Source organism: Podarcis erhardii, assembly GCF_964252035.2.
Source record: "Podarcis erhardii genome assembly, chromosome: 7".
Taxonomy (NCBI): Eukaryota; Metazoa; Chordata; class Lepidosauria; order Squamata; family Lacertidae; genus Podarcis; species Podarcis erhardii.
In genome coordinates this window covers 59,711,462-59,728,265 of record NC_138511.1, presented here as the reverse complement: position 1 = coordinate 59,728,265, position 16,804 = coordinate 59,711,462, and the positions used below count along the sequence as shown (strand labels likewise).

At 46.6% G+C, this 16,804-nt stretch overlaps 1 protein-coding gene and 1 long non-coding RNA gene across 3 annotated transcripts in view; one reads left to right on the top strand and one right to left on the bottom strand.

Moving 5' to 3' along the window:
* FNDC5 (fibronectin type III domain containing 5) overlaps positions 1 to 15,902 on the top strand; it is a 30,266-nt gene extending 14,364 nt beyond the window's left edge. Inside the window, exons 2-6 of the mRNA XM_081870443.1 lie at positions 1,336 to 1,451; positions 2,821 to 3,019; positions 4,352 to 4,444; positions 12,685 to 12,818; positions 14,939 to 15,902. Coding sequence (XP_081726569.1) covers positions 1,336 to 1,451; positions 2,821 to 3,019; positions 4,352 to 4,444; positions 12,685 to 12,818; positions 14,939 to 14,980 — 584 coding nt within the window. The 3' untranslated portion in view covers positions 14,981 to 15,902. The remainder of the gene's footprint in view (positions 1 to 1,335; positions 1,452 to 2,820; positions 3,020 to 4,351; positions 4,445 to 12,684; positions 12,819 to 14,938) is intronic.
* Positions 1,174 to 6,781, bottom strand: LOC309346583. Of its 2 annotated transcripts, XR_014158687.1 has the most exons (3): positions 6,031 to 6,781; positions 1,855 to 1,971; positions 1,174 to 1,409 (listed from the first exon to the last, which is right to left on the bottom strand). It is a non-coding gene; the product is annotated as an uncharacterized lncRNA (long non-coding RNA). The 2 variants fall into 2 exon arrangements; XR_014158688.1 differs by lacking the exon at positions 6,031 to 6,781 and having other exon boundaries at positions 1,855 to 2,428.
* Positions 15,903 to 16,804: the final 902 nt, after the last annotated feature.

Sequence of the window (16,804 nt, the reverse complement as noted above, 5' to 3'; positions counted from 1 at the left end):
TGCTCCAGTATAATTTTGGAATTAGAGCAATGCAGTTAGTGAGAGAGAGGGGAAGAAGATACCTTCTTACTTGCTTCCTTTTGCCCACCCCCTCATGTGAGATTTCTCAAATGAGTTTTCCTGTCTCCGGGTGAATTCACTTGTCTCTCTACATCTCAGGGCCCACCCATATCTCATCCTTATGCATATTGTGAATCCCTTGTGCCTCCTTGACCGTGTGACATTCTTATCCAGCTACTGCTGTCCCACACTTTCTCTTCTCTAAATCCAGAGATCCCCTTTGCTTTGAAAATTCATATAGGAGAGCTGCATCAATTGCATATAAGGAATCTCTGGATATATGGAGGGGAAAGTTTGGGACAGTAACAGTTAGAGGGGAGCACCACATAGATGAAATCCACAGTAAGATGAGGTATGGAAAGCCCATAGTCTTACCTATTTCTTAGGACCATTGTGAGGCTAAATGTACACAAAACAGCCTTTGCCTGCATTCCCTCCTTTCCCTAGGGCATATTCTAATGTGTTAAACTAGTGTGTTTTTCCTAGCGCCTATCTGGTTAGGGGCTTATCTGTGCTGCATATGTAGATCCATGCACACACACACACACACACACACACACACACACACACGGCAGAGTCTTAATTACCATTATTCCTGCATAATTCTTCTTCTTCATTCAAAGCATGCTGCCTACATTCTCCCAATCTTTTAAGGTGTTGTTGTAAGACTGGGAGGGGTCTGTGCAGGAGAAGGTTAATGGATCCAGAGGTCTTGCTGGAGTGTCTCTTAACAGTCCTGGGCAAAGTTGCCAGATGCATCATTTATTAGGGAGACTACAGGTGATGTGTTTCCATGGGAGTTAATTGTTCAGTGATTGCTTCTTGATACAGATCCACTGCTACTGGCCAGAAGCATTGCAATGCATGGCCTCTGAATACTAAGGTTCCATTTAGCTGTAAGGGCTACTAGCTATCTAGACATGTTGCCTCCACAAATTTCCCTTCTGCATTTCTCCAAACCACCCCAGTATGAGCAACCATCAGCTCTTCTTCAGGTGGGAGTGAGTGCCTAATAATACTACTGCCCTTCAGCAAAGGAACACAGGGTGGTTTATAACATAAAAACACAAAAATGCTCAACATAGTAACAAATAAAAGCAATACCCCCCCCCGCAGTTTAAAAAGCCATAGATTGTTGTTATTATTTATTATGTTTTTTCTGTCAGTCAATTCCATTAGCTAATTGTGTGTGGTGTGAATAAGTCCTTCCAGCTTCCTTCTCTTCTGCTAAGCATCTTCTCCATTCATGTGATGTGAATCTCCCTCTCCTTGCAGACAGCCCCTCCGCTCCAGTCAATGTCACAGTCAAGCTCCTGAAAGCCAACTCAGCTGTTGTGACCTGGGACGTCCTGGAAGAAGAGGTGGTCATAGGATTTGCCATCTCCCAGCAGGTAGGTGGCAAAATCCCTTCCCTTAAAACTGGACTTTTTGCAAGATCAGAATGGAGGTTCAATAAACAGCCAATGTTGTCTAACCTATCAGCAACTTTGTGCAGTTGAATCCGTAAAGAGGTTGTCTGGAAGCAACCTCAGATTCAGAATTGTTTCTTTGCATCTAGTCATCAGATCTTAAAATAAGAATTTAACAATGGAATCTACATATCCTTATGAAAGTAGCACTAGTTGACAAAAAAATAAAATAAATAATATTTTGACTATCCCTGGCAAATCACAGCATTTCCTTTCAGTTCCTATTTTTAACAGATGTAAAAATAAAAGATATACACAAACCTGAATAAATTTATATGATACCTGAACAAACTGTTATAGTAATTAAGAGGCTGATGCAACTCACTGCCTAAAGAATTTCCTTGTCAATCAAATTTCAGAAAGATGCAATGACTCTCTCTTCCCTCCTTCCATTCAGACATTCCCCTGTCATCAGAATTTAAAGGTCTTCTGACACCTTGTCCTGTGAGCAAAAACAAGTTATTTCAAAGCAGCAAGCAAATGATTGGGACCAGTGGCATAGGAAGGGGTGTGCGGTGGGGCGGTTCGCTCTGGGTGCCACAAATGAGGGGGCTGACAAACTGGAGAAAATAAGTATTTTTTAAAAATAAACTTATTGTAGCACCTCTCCGAGAGGTTGGCAGGGCTCCCCGGGTCCCAGATGCCACCCTCCTTGCCTTGGGACCTTCGTCCAGCCCACAAACCAGCCGGCCAATTGGCTGTGGCTGGGGGCAGGGTGAAGGCAAGGAAAGGGCTGGTGCTGCCAAGGCCCACTTCCTTAGCCTCCTGCCAGCAGCAGTTGGGTTTTTTGGGCCACTGCCGCAGCCTCCGCAGGCTGCTGCTTCATGTTTCAACCACCCTGATAAGAGGAGAGGGGAGTGATCAAAAGCAGTCACTAAACTGTGTCTCAATGAGCTCTTGCAAAAACATAGGAACCAAAAGCAGCTGGGAGGCAGGTCCTTGAACCAGTGGCCTTAGCACCTGCCAACAGCGGTTGGGCTCTGGGGCGCGTGGGCACTGCGGAGGACCTCCTGGGCCACTAAGCCAAAGCTGTTTATGCTCACAATGTTTAGTAAATGAACCAGAAAATAACACTTGTGACTCTAAGTATCTTAATTTTCTTTCTTTTAATAATTTGAATGTGTGTGTGGTGGTGATGGGTGGTTGATAAGGAATTTTCTGCACTGGGTACCACCTGGCCTTGCTATGCCTCTGATTGGGACAGGCTCTGGTTTAAACCATGGGACCTGCTGCTGCCATTTCTCATTTGGCCCTTTGGAATATGTGGGTGTTTTGCTTTCTCCCCTTGCAGAAGAAGGATGTCAGGATGCTGCGCTTCATCCAGGAGGTGAACACCACCACCCGCTCGTGCTCCCTCTGGGACCTGGAAGAGGACACCGAGTACATTGTGCACGTCCAGTCCATCAGCATCCAAGGCCAGAGTCCAGCCAGCGAACCAGTCCACTTCAAGACCCCCCGGGAAGCGGAGAAACTGGCTTCCAAAAACAAAGGCAAGTCAGGAGGAGGCTGTGGGCCCCGGGAGGTGGGAGACAAGGGACACTGTTTGCAGGAGGGCAGCGAAGTGGAGCTGCAAGAAGTGGCAAAGGGACCCCACTGAGCCACTGCTGTCAGCTGGGATGGAGTACCAGAAGAAGGTGAGAGCCAGCAGGAGATAATTCTCATTTTGCGCACCCTGCCTCTTCCAGGGGGAGGGTGTCCACTGCTGTTGCCCCTTCCTCCAGGGCCCTCTAGCTGGTCAGATGAACATCCTTCTTTCAGCACAGCTGGGAAGTGGAAGCAAGCAGCTGGAAGGCCTAAACTGGGGCTGTGCAACATTTGCTGCTGCTGCCAACACCTCTGCCCAAGAGGGAATGCATCAGCCCTGCCTTGCGACCTGCCAGGTGCACAATACAGCCCTTGGGTTACTGGGCCTTTTCAAGCACCTGCCCAGCTGGAACAAAAGGCGAATCTTCTGCGTGTGTATTGGGGGGTGGGCTCTGCATTGTGCGGATTTGTGCAAAAGGGCTAGGGAGGTATACACCCACATCAGGCATCACAGCAGCCTTTCCAGGTTTACAAAAATCAGTTTGGTGGCTGGGAAAACAGCAGGGAGGAACAGAATAGTGGGGGGTGGGCAGAGGTGGGGGGGTGGGACAACAATGACTGACCTAGCACCCAGCAAGGCAGAAGGGGGTAGAAGTTGCTCATCACTCAAGTGTGAGAAAACCTTGAACATTCTGAAATCCTCTGGGTTGTACCAAAATGAGGTTTACTCAGTGCAGACCCAGTAAAATGAAAGGATATGACTGACGTAGGACCAGTAAGGGGTCTACTCTGAGTTAGGACAGGATGACCACTTACACATCACTAAAAAAGAAGACACAGGTCTGCTTTTGTTTGTTTATACACATGTAGAAATAATAACTATGAATTAAATAGAAGCACAGCATATCTTCTCATAGCTGGGGAGACCTTGACCAGGTCCCTTGTGAGGGAGGGGCTGAGGGTGCCATGGTTTGTTTCTCCAAGCTGAGAGGTGTCTATCTAAAAAGCCTCTGCAATGCCACAGGATGCTGCCGCCTGGGGCTAATGGAAGGGGTGGTCCAAAATGCCTGGACACCACCAGGTTGGCAAAGGCTGCTATCAGAGGCTCTGAGGTACATTGGGGGAAGCCACATGGTCCTCTCACCTAGGGATACCTTGCATACTTGAAAGCCGTGCTTCACAAGTCAACTCTTTGCCCAATTCTTTGCTTAGGGTAACAAAAATCTGTGAGGGTAAGTTTGGAATGGAGCTAAGGTCCGCCTGCCATCTCTCTCTCTCTCTTCCCCCATCCTGTGCAGATGAGGTGACGATGAAGGAGATGGGAGAGAAAAACCAGCAGCTGCGAGCCGGGGAGATCCTCATCATTGTTGTGGTCTTGTTCATGTGGGCAGGTCAGTAGGAGTCCCTTAAATGCATACAAAATAAATGCATGTATTGGGGGTTTTGGACAGAGAATTTTGTGCACACAAAAAGACCATGAAGACATATGCGCAGGTGGTCATAACAGGGCAGTTGTTTTCACAATATCCCCGCCTGTGTGAGTTGGATGCTTTAAAAAGTACAAGAGGAGAGGCTGCTGGCCCAATTATGTTTCCAAACTGAACACAGATCAACCAGCAGAGGAAAGAGAGCAGAGGGAGGAATGAATGAGGAAGAATATGCAGTTATTTGGGTTGCATGTGCTTGGGTTTGACTATAATCAAGTATGGAGATTATTAGAATTTTACCAACTTTAGCCCAGCTTGCACACATGTATGGTTGTTATCTTTCTAGATTTTGTTGTGTTTCCAATGTGCTCTTATCCAGCTTGTTTCCTGGGGTGGATCTGAACACGGGGGGGGGGGGGGAAACGCTATAAAAAAAAGTCAGAAGTTAGATTGTTAAAACAAAAGAAAAAAAATCTCTATGGAAAATTGCGTTTTAAAATTTCCTGCTCTCTGTCGCCATCTGGTGCACATTCAAATAGCTATTTCTTTAGCTGAGAAACAGCTGAGTCCCTGGGGATGGGACTTGTTAGGAACTGAAATAACTTCAAAATAGCCACTCGCCTCCCTGGATAGTCCCCAGTGCCACAAGACTCTTTTGCCTTTATTTGTCCCATCAGAGGCTTGTCAATTGCCAGCCAGTCAAGATTTCTCACTATGTGCCTTCTCTGAAATTCTGAAGAAGTCTAAACAGACAAATCAAGTGTAAATTATCACCCTGTGCCTGCCTTGCAATCCGCTCCTGTTTCTCTGTGTTATTAGTATTTTTTACTAGAGTGCCTGTTTAACTACCCCCTGTTAAAATGACAGAATTGTTAAAACAATAAATGGCCTGAAGCATTATTAGAGCATAAACCAGCAGAATGGCAGGAAGCCCCAATCCTCTTAAAATCTACTACCAGGAATCGAGGGGCAGGGCAGGCGTGGAGAGACAAAAAGAAAACTTTCCTGTAAGCAAAACTGCTCCCTCTGTGATAGAATCATAGAACTGTAGGTGTTGATGTGTGACCAGTTTATGAGGAAACAAGGATCCACACCGTACATTCACAGCTCATCTAACACACATTTAAAACACAGAACATCCCACAAAGAACCATGGGAATTTGATAAGGAGGGAATCACAGGTCTGCAAGGGGGAACCACGCTTCCCAGGTTTGAGGAAAGCGATGTGCTTTAAATGTGTGTTGAATCTAAGGTCTGCTTTTGGAATTAAGGTTAACCTGCAATACTGGGCTTTTCTTTTTAGACTTCTTAAGAGATGTCATAAGGAAAGACTACAGATGGAACGAGTTAGAGGGGCAACTCCCCACCATCCCATAATGGTTCCTGCTCTGTCAAAATAAATAAAAGTGTGCTAGCTTATAGTCTCCATAAATATTCAAGCCCCTTCTGCTATAATTCTGCAAGTTTGCCAGCGGCTTGTTGCCAGAGTGAGTCATTTGTAAAAACAGAAGACTTGGACGTGCGTTGAACTCATATCCTCACATTTTTACCCCCTATAAACCAAGATGTGTGGTGTAGGTGAGGAAGCCTGTACTTTCTGCACATGCCCAGAGACTCCTGTTCTTTATTGTTTCTCTTCTTCCATCTACCGGTATATCGACTGCTCTGTATATTTAGGTGTATTTGCACATATTGACATATAATTCCCCGAGCCAATGCAGAGTAGTGTCTAAGGCTGTTTCCCATACAGTCACTGTTTACTGGTGGGATTCAGTCACATCAGGCTGCACAATTAAAACTGATCTGGAGCTCTTGTGAAACAATACCTCCCCTCCACCTGGAAAGATTGGACGGGATAAGGAACATGATAGGAAATGCACTGGAAAGAGGAGGATAACAAGGTGGATTATCATTCAATAGCTGCCGCCGCCTAATCTCTCTGCACACAAGCCAGGCTGAATGCTCATTAAGCAGGCTGCATGGAACCGACTTAAGGGGGTGAGCGATAAGCCCCCAGTTTAAATACTGCCTTGGCCATGAACAAATTCGGTAGCCTCAGGCATCTCTCTCTCTCAACATCAGCCCACCTTCCATCTGCAGAATGGGCATAAATATAAGCAGTGCTTTTCTCCAGGGGATACTCAAAGGTACCGGCACTTTCCCCCATTGTTGTTAAAACGCATGACACATACTGTAACAACTTCATGGTGAGTACCAGCACCTATTTTTCTAGGGAAAAAGCACTGAATATCAGGCTGTTTTACCTCCTTAGCCAAAAATAAATAAATGTTCCCTGAGCAAAAGAGCTTACAAAGATCAATCATAAAAAGTCCTATTATTATTATTATTATTATTATTATTACTTACATTTCTATCCCACCTTTCCTTCCAAGGAGCTCAAGGTGGTGGTGTCCATGGTTCTCCCTCTCCTCAATTAATTCCCACAACAGCTTTGTGAGGTAGGTTAGGCCAAGAGGTGGTGACCAGCCCAAGGTCCCTAGTGAGCTTCATGGCTGAGTGGGGATTTGAACCCTGGCCAATCTCCAAGCAGCAAGAGACTCTAGGGGTGCCTGCACTTACCCAGGGTGCAATAAGGTCATTGGAGACTGCAGTGTCTTTAGGATATATGGTTTTATTTACATATATATACAACCTGAGTACAGTGGTACTTCAGGTTACATACACTTTAGGTTACATATGCTTCAGGTTACAGACTCCGCTAACCCAGAAATATTACCTCAGGTTAAGAACTTTGCTTCAGGATGAGAACAGAAATCGTGCTCCGGCGGCGCGGGAGCAGCAGGAGGCCCCATTAGCTAAAGTGGTGCTTCAGGTTAAGAACAGTTTCAGGTTAAGTACAGACCTCCGGAACAAATTAAGTACTTAACCTGAGGTACCACTGTATAGGATGGAGGGGCACAAAGCTCTGTATTTTAATATTTTGTTGGAAGCCATCCAGAGTGTCTGGGGAAGTGTTAATTAACACTTCCATAGATCTTGCCTCTCCTTTAGGTCTCCAGGGAAGCCCCAAGCCAAAGCTTTGGGTTCAGCATAGAGCAAGACAAGCCTCTCTGTCCAGCTTCCAGCCCAGCCAAACTCACCCCCACACAGCCCCGCTTGGCCTATTGTTCTCCATCCTAGGATGACCCTGGCATCCAGCCAGGAGAGGTGGGGAAAGGCCCACCCATTTGTTTCTATGACAAGGGAGCTTGCTGTTTTCAGATGCAAATGCAGGATACTTAGCTGAGCAGCTAAGGCCATTACACTGACAAAGGGACTGGTCTGACCAGTTTAGGAAGCTTCCTCCTATAGCTTCCATCCCACCCCCCCAATAAAAGGACTTTTGAAGTAAGGAAAGTGATGAGAAAATGTGCTGGAAAGTGTGGAATAACAATTGCTTGTTGTGCTCTTGTATACCCTTCCCACAAGTGGCTCACTTAACATTGGATATCGCAAAACCTATTTGCCTACAAATCAGGAGGCTCAATAATGTTGAAGGTTTCAGGGAGGAGTCAGTCAGGGTGGTAGACATACAGTAGGTCCCTTCAGGTCTGTGATCTTGTGTAAAGGTAAAGGGACCCCTGACCATTAGGTCCAGTCGTGACCGACTCTGGGGTTGTGGCGCTCATCTCGCTTTATTAGCCGAGGGAGCCGGTGTACAGCTTCTGGGTCATGTGGCCAGCATGACTAAGCCGCTTCTGGCAAACCAGAGCAGTGCACGGAAACGCCGTTTACCTTCCCGCTGGAGTGGTACCTATTTATCTACTTGCACTTTGACGTGCTTTCGAACTGCTAGGTTGGCAAGAGCAGGGACCGAGCAACGGGAGCTCACCCCATCACGGGGATTCGAACCACCGACCTTCTGATTGGCAAGTCCTAGGCTCTGTGGTTTAACCCACAGTGCCACCTGCGTCCCTCTGTGGGTGATCTTGTGTATGAGAGACTAAAATCTATAAGAGGAAACCTGTCAGACCAGTTCGTTTGTCAAGATGATGGCCTGGGCTGCTCAGCCAAGTGCCCATCATCTGTATCTCAACAATGAGCTCTGTTGCCATGGAGACAAGTGGGGGGCTTTCCCCTCCCTCACTGGGCTGGATGTCACATCACCCTAGGATGAGAGGGGTAGGGTTGCATGTAACAATAAATTGGTCAGCTCGGTAAGATAGTCCAATGTGATTATTTTCATCCTCTCCCCAGTATTGCAGAGGTTGAGGCCAAGAGAGAGGAAGAGGTGTTTGGACCCACAGTGCTCTCACTCCCAGTTGTAGTACAGCAACCCAGCTCCCTGCTAGCTTCACCTGTCCCTGACATTTTGAAAGCAAGCTCTGAAGTGGCTCCTCTTCATGCCGCTTCTGCATTGCCTTCTCCTGCCAGCTGGGACTTGCCAAGCACGAGCTAATGCAAAAGGCAGCTCAGGCTTGTTTGCTTTCTGTGCTCAGCCCCCTAGCTCCATCGACAGCTGCTTTTGCCCCTTCTGCAGTATGAAACATTTATGAAAAGCAGAAACACTCTGCCAGGGAGCTTTGCAATTGCTTTCGCTGGAAGCACGGGGGAAGGAGGGCCGTTTCAGGTGAAGCAAGCAGGCCAGCAAATCAATGAGACAGCAAACGGGATAATTTACGTCCTTCTCTGGGGACGAATTTTGCCTCTCCCTTCCTACTCTCCAGCTTCCTGGCCAAAGGACTTTCTGGTTTCTTGTAGACAAGAAGTGCACAGAGGGGTACAAAACAAAGCTGTTGAACAGCCAGCCCTACAAAAGTAGCTTTGCAAGCTGACATATTCTGCAATAACTTATTAATTGCTTTATGTTGAGAGCTTAGGCAGAAGGAACAAATCTAAGGTTCCCCCTTCCATTCCTATCAGCCTTCCATTTATTTGGTATTATAGGGGTTTCCAAATGAGATGGTCTGGCTTCCAGGCCGGCTCGCCATCACTTCAATCCAGAGCTGATAGGCGTCTGCATAAATTTCATGGGAGGGAACATGCTTATTGGAGTGGAATACTTCCTTGGATAGCTCAGCTGGTAGAACGCAAGACTCTTAATCTCAGGGTTGTGGGTTTGAGCCCCATGTTGGGCAAAAAGACTCCTGCATTGCAGGGGGTTGGACCAGATGACCCTCATGGTCCCTTCCAATGTTAGGCTTCTCTGATTCTCTGAACACAATACTCCACTTTTGCAGGGATGTTTTGAGCTGATCCTACACAATCTTGGTGCAACCTGGTCTTGGACTACAGCTCCCATCGGTCCTAGCATCATGTGACACCTGTTGGGACTGATGGGAATTGTAGGCCAAAACCTCTGACCTGATGCAGCAGGGTGAGGGAGGCTGCTCTATCCCCTGAACTGAGTTGCAGGGCTGATGATTTGGCCATGTTAATCTCTCCAAAAAAGCCTTCCTCAAAGAGGAGAACCAGCACCAAGGCCTCGGTTACAAGCACAAGGCAGCATTTCCTCTTGAATCTAGTCTTTACCAAGAGCGTAGAAACGTGTCCTCTTTTCGGAGCGTGTCACGGGGGCAGAGATGGGTCATTTGCACTGCTGCCCTTTCCTGCTACAGCCGTCACATCGTGTTTGCAACGCGTAAGCAGAAAGCCTGCCAATTCAAGCACACTAAAGCACAGAGGCTGTTGTGGGAAATGCTGCCATCCCCTCCGTTTGTCACCGGTGCCCAGCCTGGATTCTGAGATGAAGGAATTTTCCACTGCCCTCCTCTTCCCCAACACCCTGCCAAACAAACACCTGCTTTTTGCTTGCTAGCAGACAGGGCTGCCTTCCAGCCCCTTCGCACAAGTGACGCTCCAAAACTACTTTGCTTAAAACAGAATTGTGTAACCTTTGAGGTCAGCCAGCCCACCCTTTGACTTGCCACCTGAAATAATTCCTCCGGAGGTTATACGTATAACAGGTAGGCAGTGGACTACAACTCCCATCATTCCCAGAAAGCATGGCCTATAATCAGGGGTGGCTAGGAGGGCAAACATATTGGCTACTACTAGTCTATCCCGATGGGCAACTCACTGGTGCAAGCTGAGCAACTATAGGTAAAGGTAAAGGGACCCCTGACCATTAGGTCCAGTCGTGGCCGACTCTGGGGTTGTGGCACTCATCTCGCTTTATTGGCCGAGGGAACCGGCGTACAGCTTCCGGGTCATGTGGCCAGCATGACTAAGCCGCTTCTGGTGAACCAGAGCAGCACACGGAAATGCCGTTTACCTTCCCGCCGGAGCGGTACCTATTTATCTACTTGCACTTTGACGTGCTTTCAAACTGCTAGGTTGGCAGGAGCAGGGACCGAGCAATGGGAGCTCATGCCGTTACGGGGATTCGAACTGCCAACCTTCTGATTGGCAAGTTCTACGCTCTGTGGTTTAACCCACAGGCACCACCCGCGTCCCTGAGCAACTATAGATATTAGCTATTTGGAGAGCCTTTGCTGTATTATCCTTGTGTCCATGAAGCCTCTGGTGCTATTGGTTGAGCTGCTGTGAGGCCATGGAACGTTCATATTTGCTATGTTTTGGTTGGTTTTAATCTGCCAATAATTAACTTTATCAGAAATGTTGACAGAACCCTAAAGACTCCACAAAACTTTTTTTTTCCAAATAATATTTATTCAAATTTTCAAAAAAATAAATAAATTACAAAAAGGAACACAGAATACAGAAACACAACATATCCAAAAGAAAAGTAAAATAAAAAGATAAAAAAGCAAAAAAAAGCCAAAAAGAAAAAAAGAAGAAGAAAAAATACAATCAAAAAAACCAACTTTAATATAGTTCCCTTTCTTAACTTATTTCCTTGACTTCCTCACACCTCCCCTCTTTGTATTCTACTTCAAATAGATATTTCAGCAAATCCTTCATCCTTGTTTTTATCCTTATAACTTATCTTAATATACTGTAATTTTCCATTCTCTCTTTTACCAATTAGCCATCCACTTTTACTTTATTTAATCTTATTTCTCATTTAAAACTTATATATCTGAACTTATTCTCTTAAGACGTTTCCCCTGAGATCATAGAAATTCCATTCCACGATTTTCCCATCTCTCATTAAAAGGAAAAAAAAAAAAAGATATACACTTTAGATTCCCAATTTTTCTTTCACCAACTCTCCTCCCCGGTCTCGGCCCCTACCAACAGTTCCATCAATAAAAGTCCATCAACCCAGAGATCTTAAGTCCGAGGCTCTTAGCTCTCTTTCATGTCCCCTCTGCCGATCTTTTTGATAGTCTTTGGTGTTAAAAGACAAATCTCGGGGGAGCTCCAACCCAACAGTAGTCATATTCCTTCTTAGCAAGTCTGCCAGGCTTCCATAGTTGAAGGTAGGGCCCATAGAATATTCCGAATCTTGTTTCACACTCCTGCCAAATCCAAAGGCCCCAAAGACTCCAATCTCCACCTGGCTCAGATTCACATCCCAAAAGTTACCCGATCCCCACATAGGGTGATCTCTCCATCCCTCATTTTCCACCCCAAGCCAGGTTCTCACCTCCAAAGACTGGCTTCTCCAAAGACTGGCTTCTCCAAAACAGCCTGAGATAGAGGGAGTGAATAATTTCCCTCATATTCACTCCCTCTAATGCGGCTGATATTTTATAACACTTCCGTCACCATCATGCCTGTCCCAGTTATTTTGTTTTCAGTTGACGGGGAGGAATAATGTTTGTTTCTTCAGTTGTGATATAAAAATATGTACAAATGCCAATAATAGACCTTGACAGAATAACACCAAAGAGACAGCGAGAGAAGGTCTAAAGCAGCCTTCCCCAACCTTGTGCCCTCCCAATATTTTGGACTACAGTCCCCTTCAGCCCTAGCATCATATGGCTGTGCTGCTGTGGCTGCTGGGAGTTGTAGTTCAAAACATCTGGTGGGCACCAGGTTGGGGGAGATAGGTCTACATTTTTAATGAGGAGACAACTAAGGAGTGACATGGAACATTCTGCACAAATACAGTTCCATGTAGTTAAAGTTCATGTCAGATTGGGGTGAGATGGGAGCTGGCAGGCGCTACCTTTTTATTTCCAGCTGCACTCCCTTGCAGACCTTGGCCTGGTTAAGGGAGCTGAGTCAGCCACAGCTCCTTGGGCAGAGCCCCAGGCGGTTCATGGTTTGCCGCAGGAACAAATGGTGTTCAGGCGATACTCCTGGTTGCCCTTCTGGAAGGCAGAGGGACCTGTGATGCTTTTTCTCCCCCTCAGGGGTGATCGCCCTGTTCTGCAGGCAGTACGACATCATCAAAGACAACGAACCAAATAACAACAAGGAGAAAACCAAGAGCACCTCAGAAAACAGCACCCCCGAACACCAGAGCGGGGGCCTCCTGCGTAGCAAGGTGAGAAGGGCCAGGAATTGGGGAGGGAGAGGCAAGGCAACCAACCTCTCTAAAAGTAGCCTTTGCTTTGACTGGAGCTGAAAGTCCATGTTCTGCCTCTGAAGACACAGCCAGCCCAGTGACAGCCATGGGCACCATGGCAGCCTCAAAAATATCCTGGTGGCTGCCAAGGTCCCATGCCCCTCCTGGTTTTTTTAATTTTAAATTGAGTTTAAAGTTTTACTTTTAAATTGAGATGTATGCACCTTGGGTGTGTGTGTCTGCTTCCTGCTTTTTTGTCTCTGTTTAATTTACTTGGGGCGATAGTGGCACCATGTGAGATCTCAATATCTTGCGAGATTTCAGTGAGATCTCTCAAGATCTTTCTGGAAATCGACACCAATGTTGGCAGAGGTGGTGGAGCGAGCAGTGTGCCCACAGGGGCGCTGCTTCAGGGGTTTCTGCCACCCGAGGTGGCTCCTTCACCCTGCCTCATGGGTGAGCTGGACCTAAGTCACAGCAAAACTTTACCAGGGAGTGATCCACCCATAACAACCAGGTGATAATCAACAGCCCCCCCCCCAAAAAAACCCTGTTGGATCCTTCTCCATCTCGCTAAAGTAAAAACCAGATTTAGAGTATGACTTGCAATATGTCAAGTGCATGAGGTGTTGAGACAGCCCCCTGGTTGTCACAGCAGCCATCAAGTCATGAGCTAGCCCAGACAAGGCAGTATTGACATGGATATTGAAGACCCCCAAAGCTAGTGTCCTGGGATTTTCCACACCACACCAGAGACCACCTCTGGCAGCTCAGTCAGGGAGGCAGCTGGGCGGACACCAGCAAGACCACTGTCCTGTCCCTGCAGCCCAACACAATATACAAACCCTCACATCCAGCTCCTAGGTGGACTGGCCAATATGTGCCAAGTCAGTTATCTCAGTTCAGTGCTTCTGTAGGCACTGGCCAGAACCCTGGAGCGGTTAACATTTCCCTGAGCAATCAGTTCAAAGGCTTCTGGCACCGTTTCCATTTTATTTCTGGAAAGAACAGAGCTAGAGAGACACTCAGGTTTTCAAAAACAGAAAGCGAGACTCAAGGAAGGAGCTTGGAATATCCACCAGGTAGGGTGGGGGATGCTGTCAAAGGCCAATGCCAACTAAGTGTTAGGGTTTGCCTCTAATGGACCAAACTTCATAAAATCTTCTTCACCTCTACTAATTGTGATGATGCTTCCAGCTTCCCTGTGCCGTAGCCATTTGCCCTTGCCAGCCATGACCCTGCATCAACTTTTGACAAACCTCCTTCATGTTCTGCTAACTCTGCTGTTGAAGGAATTATTCATGCCACAGCGACAGCCTCTTCAGTAGCAGAAAAAGTCACTTAAGGACACATAAGGGCCCCCCACCATGTTGGAAAACCTCAGTGTGTTAATCAAAGGGACAATGAAAATTGCACAACTCCAGGTGTTTCCAAAGGAAGTCAGGAAGGGAGATACTTTCTCACGGCAGCTCCAAGGGGGTCACATGAATGCCCCATTGACACAACTGGTGAGCTTCACCCAGTCTTTCTGGTCTGGTGCTAAAATACTGAATCAAGAGTTTTTTATTGATGGCATTTTGCTTTGGCTTGACTGTATGTTGTAAAGCTGCCCTGGGAAAGAAAAATCTTTAGAACAGAAGGGTATACAGTAAATCTATTAACAAATAACACTTATAAGTCTTTGGAAGAGTCTCTCTCTCTCTCTCTCTCTCTCTCACCCCCCCCCCAAGAGAGAAATAGGGGAAATGCTCCTTCAAAGATGGTGCCTGCTGAGGTGCATGCAACATCCCAAAACAAAAGAAACACATTTTCTTCAGAATTATAGTTATTAACTATAGTGGCATTCTCCAGTTAATTTTGGACCACAACTTCCATCAGAATTGCTGGAGGGCACCAGGTTGGCAAACACTGATTTATACAGATTTAGTGTGAAAGGTGGATTGTATTTCAGATGGAAGTGAAATACACACCATTTGTTTAATCCTAGCTTCACCTCCAGCCCTCAGACTACAGATTCTCCATTTTCCCCAGGGTGTATTGACTTCACATTCCTGGGTACCTTATAATTCTCTCTTTTTCTCTCTTTCTCTCTCCTCTAGTTTCCAAAAAACAAGCCCTCAGTGAATATCATTGAAGCATGACAGCCTGATGGATGGACTCCGTTTCTCCTTCTCTGTCTCTTTCCCTCCCTCCCTCCAAGATTTGGCAACTGGGGAAGTGAAAGGTTTTCAGAGCTGTTTGGAAAGAGTTCTGTTCAGCTGCTGCAGACTGTAGCACAAGCCTTTCCTTCCATACCCTGGAGGAAAAAAACCAACAAGCCCATCTCCATGTGGGATAGAAAAGAAACTCGGTAATGTACTGAGCTACAGCGTACTTTGAACTAGGCTGTGTCCCACACACCAACAAATGGGCATTTGCTGGTGGGGCTAGAAGGAGCGTCATCTTTCGCCTTGACCGTCTGTCTCTGTCTTGTCCTGAAACATTCGTCTCTTGGGAAATGCTCCAGCTCATTCCTGGTTTGCTTTCTTCTTACCACAGCTCAGTTTTTCAGTAGGAAATGCTATCCTGGATTCCAGACACGACTGCCTCCATCTCTTCGTGACAATGCTGGAGAACGCTCTATCCCCTCTGACCACAGACCAAACCAATGACTTTGGCTAGAAATCCCACGCAGACGTCTTGCCATTTGTGCTTTAAGTAGAAACAACTGTTTGCAGGCATTCAATTTTGTGTCTTCAATACAGTCTCCAGCAATCTGGTGCCTACCAGCTATTTTGGACTACAAGTCCCATCAGTCCCAGCTAGCCAACAAAGTGAGCTGTCATCCCGAACAGCTGGTGGGCATTAGGTTAGCGAAGGCTGCTTTAAACAAAGAGACAAAGAAACCAGAAGCACACATTTTTCCACCTGGACTCTCAGGACTCCGCTAGCTGCTTATTATAAGTTACTTTGAGCAGTTGTGAGTTTCTTATTTCCCCCCAAGTTTTGGTGTATATTTAATGTTGTTTCTCCAACTGGATAACCAACAGAGAATGCAAAAAAAAACAAAAAAACAAAAAAAAACCACACACACACACACACACACACACACAACCCCCCCCCCAAATCTTCCAGTTCTGTAGAACAGCAAAGAAATCTGACGACTATAGACAAGAATGGTGGAAACATCTGGTGTTTTTCTCCCAGGGTGAGCCCCATCTAGGCTGCAAACTTGTTTTGGTTTTATTCCACTTTATTGTCATGGCTTTTCCAAAGAATCCTGGGAATACTAGTTTGGTGAGGAACTGGAGATTATACAAATTCAGAAGAACCTTGCTGAGCCAGGCCTGAGGTGTGGTCTTGGGAGTGGGGAACCTGTGGCCCTCTAGATGCTACTGACTACAACTCCCACCATCCCTGACGGATGGCCAGGCTGGCTGCAGGGGCTGATGGGATCTGCCATCAGCCAACAGGTCCCAAGTCCCTGGGCTACCTAGTTGGGAATTCACTTTCCAGTTGTGGGCAGCCCGGAGCCGATTAAGAAGCCCACAAGCAGGGCACAACTGTGGTGGTGGCCCTCCTCTCTTGCTGGCCCCTTGTAGCTAGTCCTGCCTGTGGACATGGGGGATTGATTTTATGCCTGTAAAGCTAATCACCAGTGACAGCTTGGCCCCTCCATGGATTCCCCCAGTCCTTAACTAAGGGGATGAAAGCTGGTGACCACCATTAGCAGATGCCTGGAGGGAATTATCCTCTGTGTGAAGAAGCCCTGCTTTCTTTCCCCTCTGCTAAAATCACTGTCACTTTTATTGGATGACCCTCTAGTTTTAGTGCAGGGAATTATCTGTTGCCGATGCCAAGGCCCATCATCACCAAAATTGATAGATGCCAACTACCATTCCCAGGGGTTCCCTGGAAAGCAGGAAATGGCTGTGAAACCTGTTGTAATCTGCTCTTCAGATCTGTGCTTATCAAACCATTTCTTC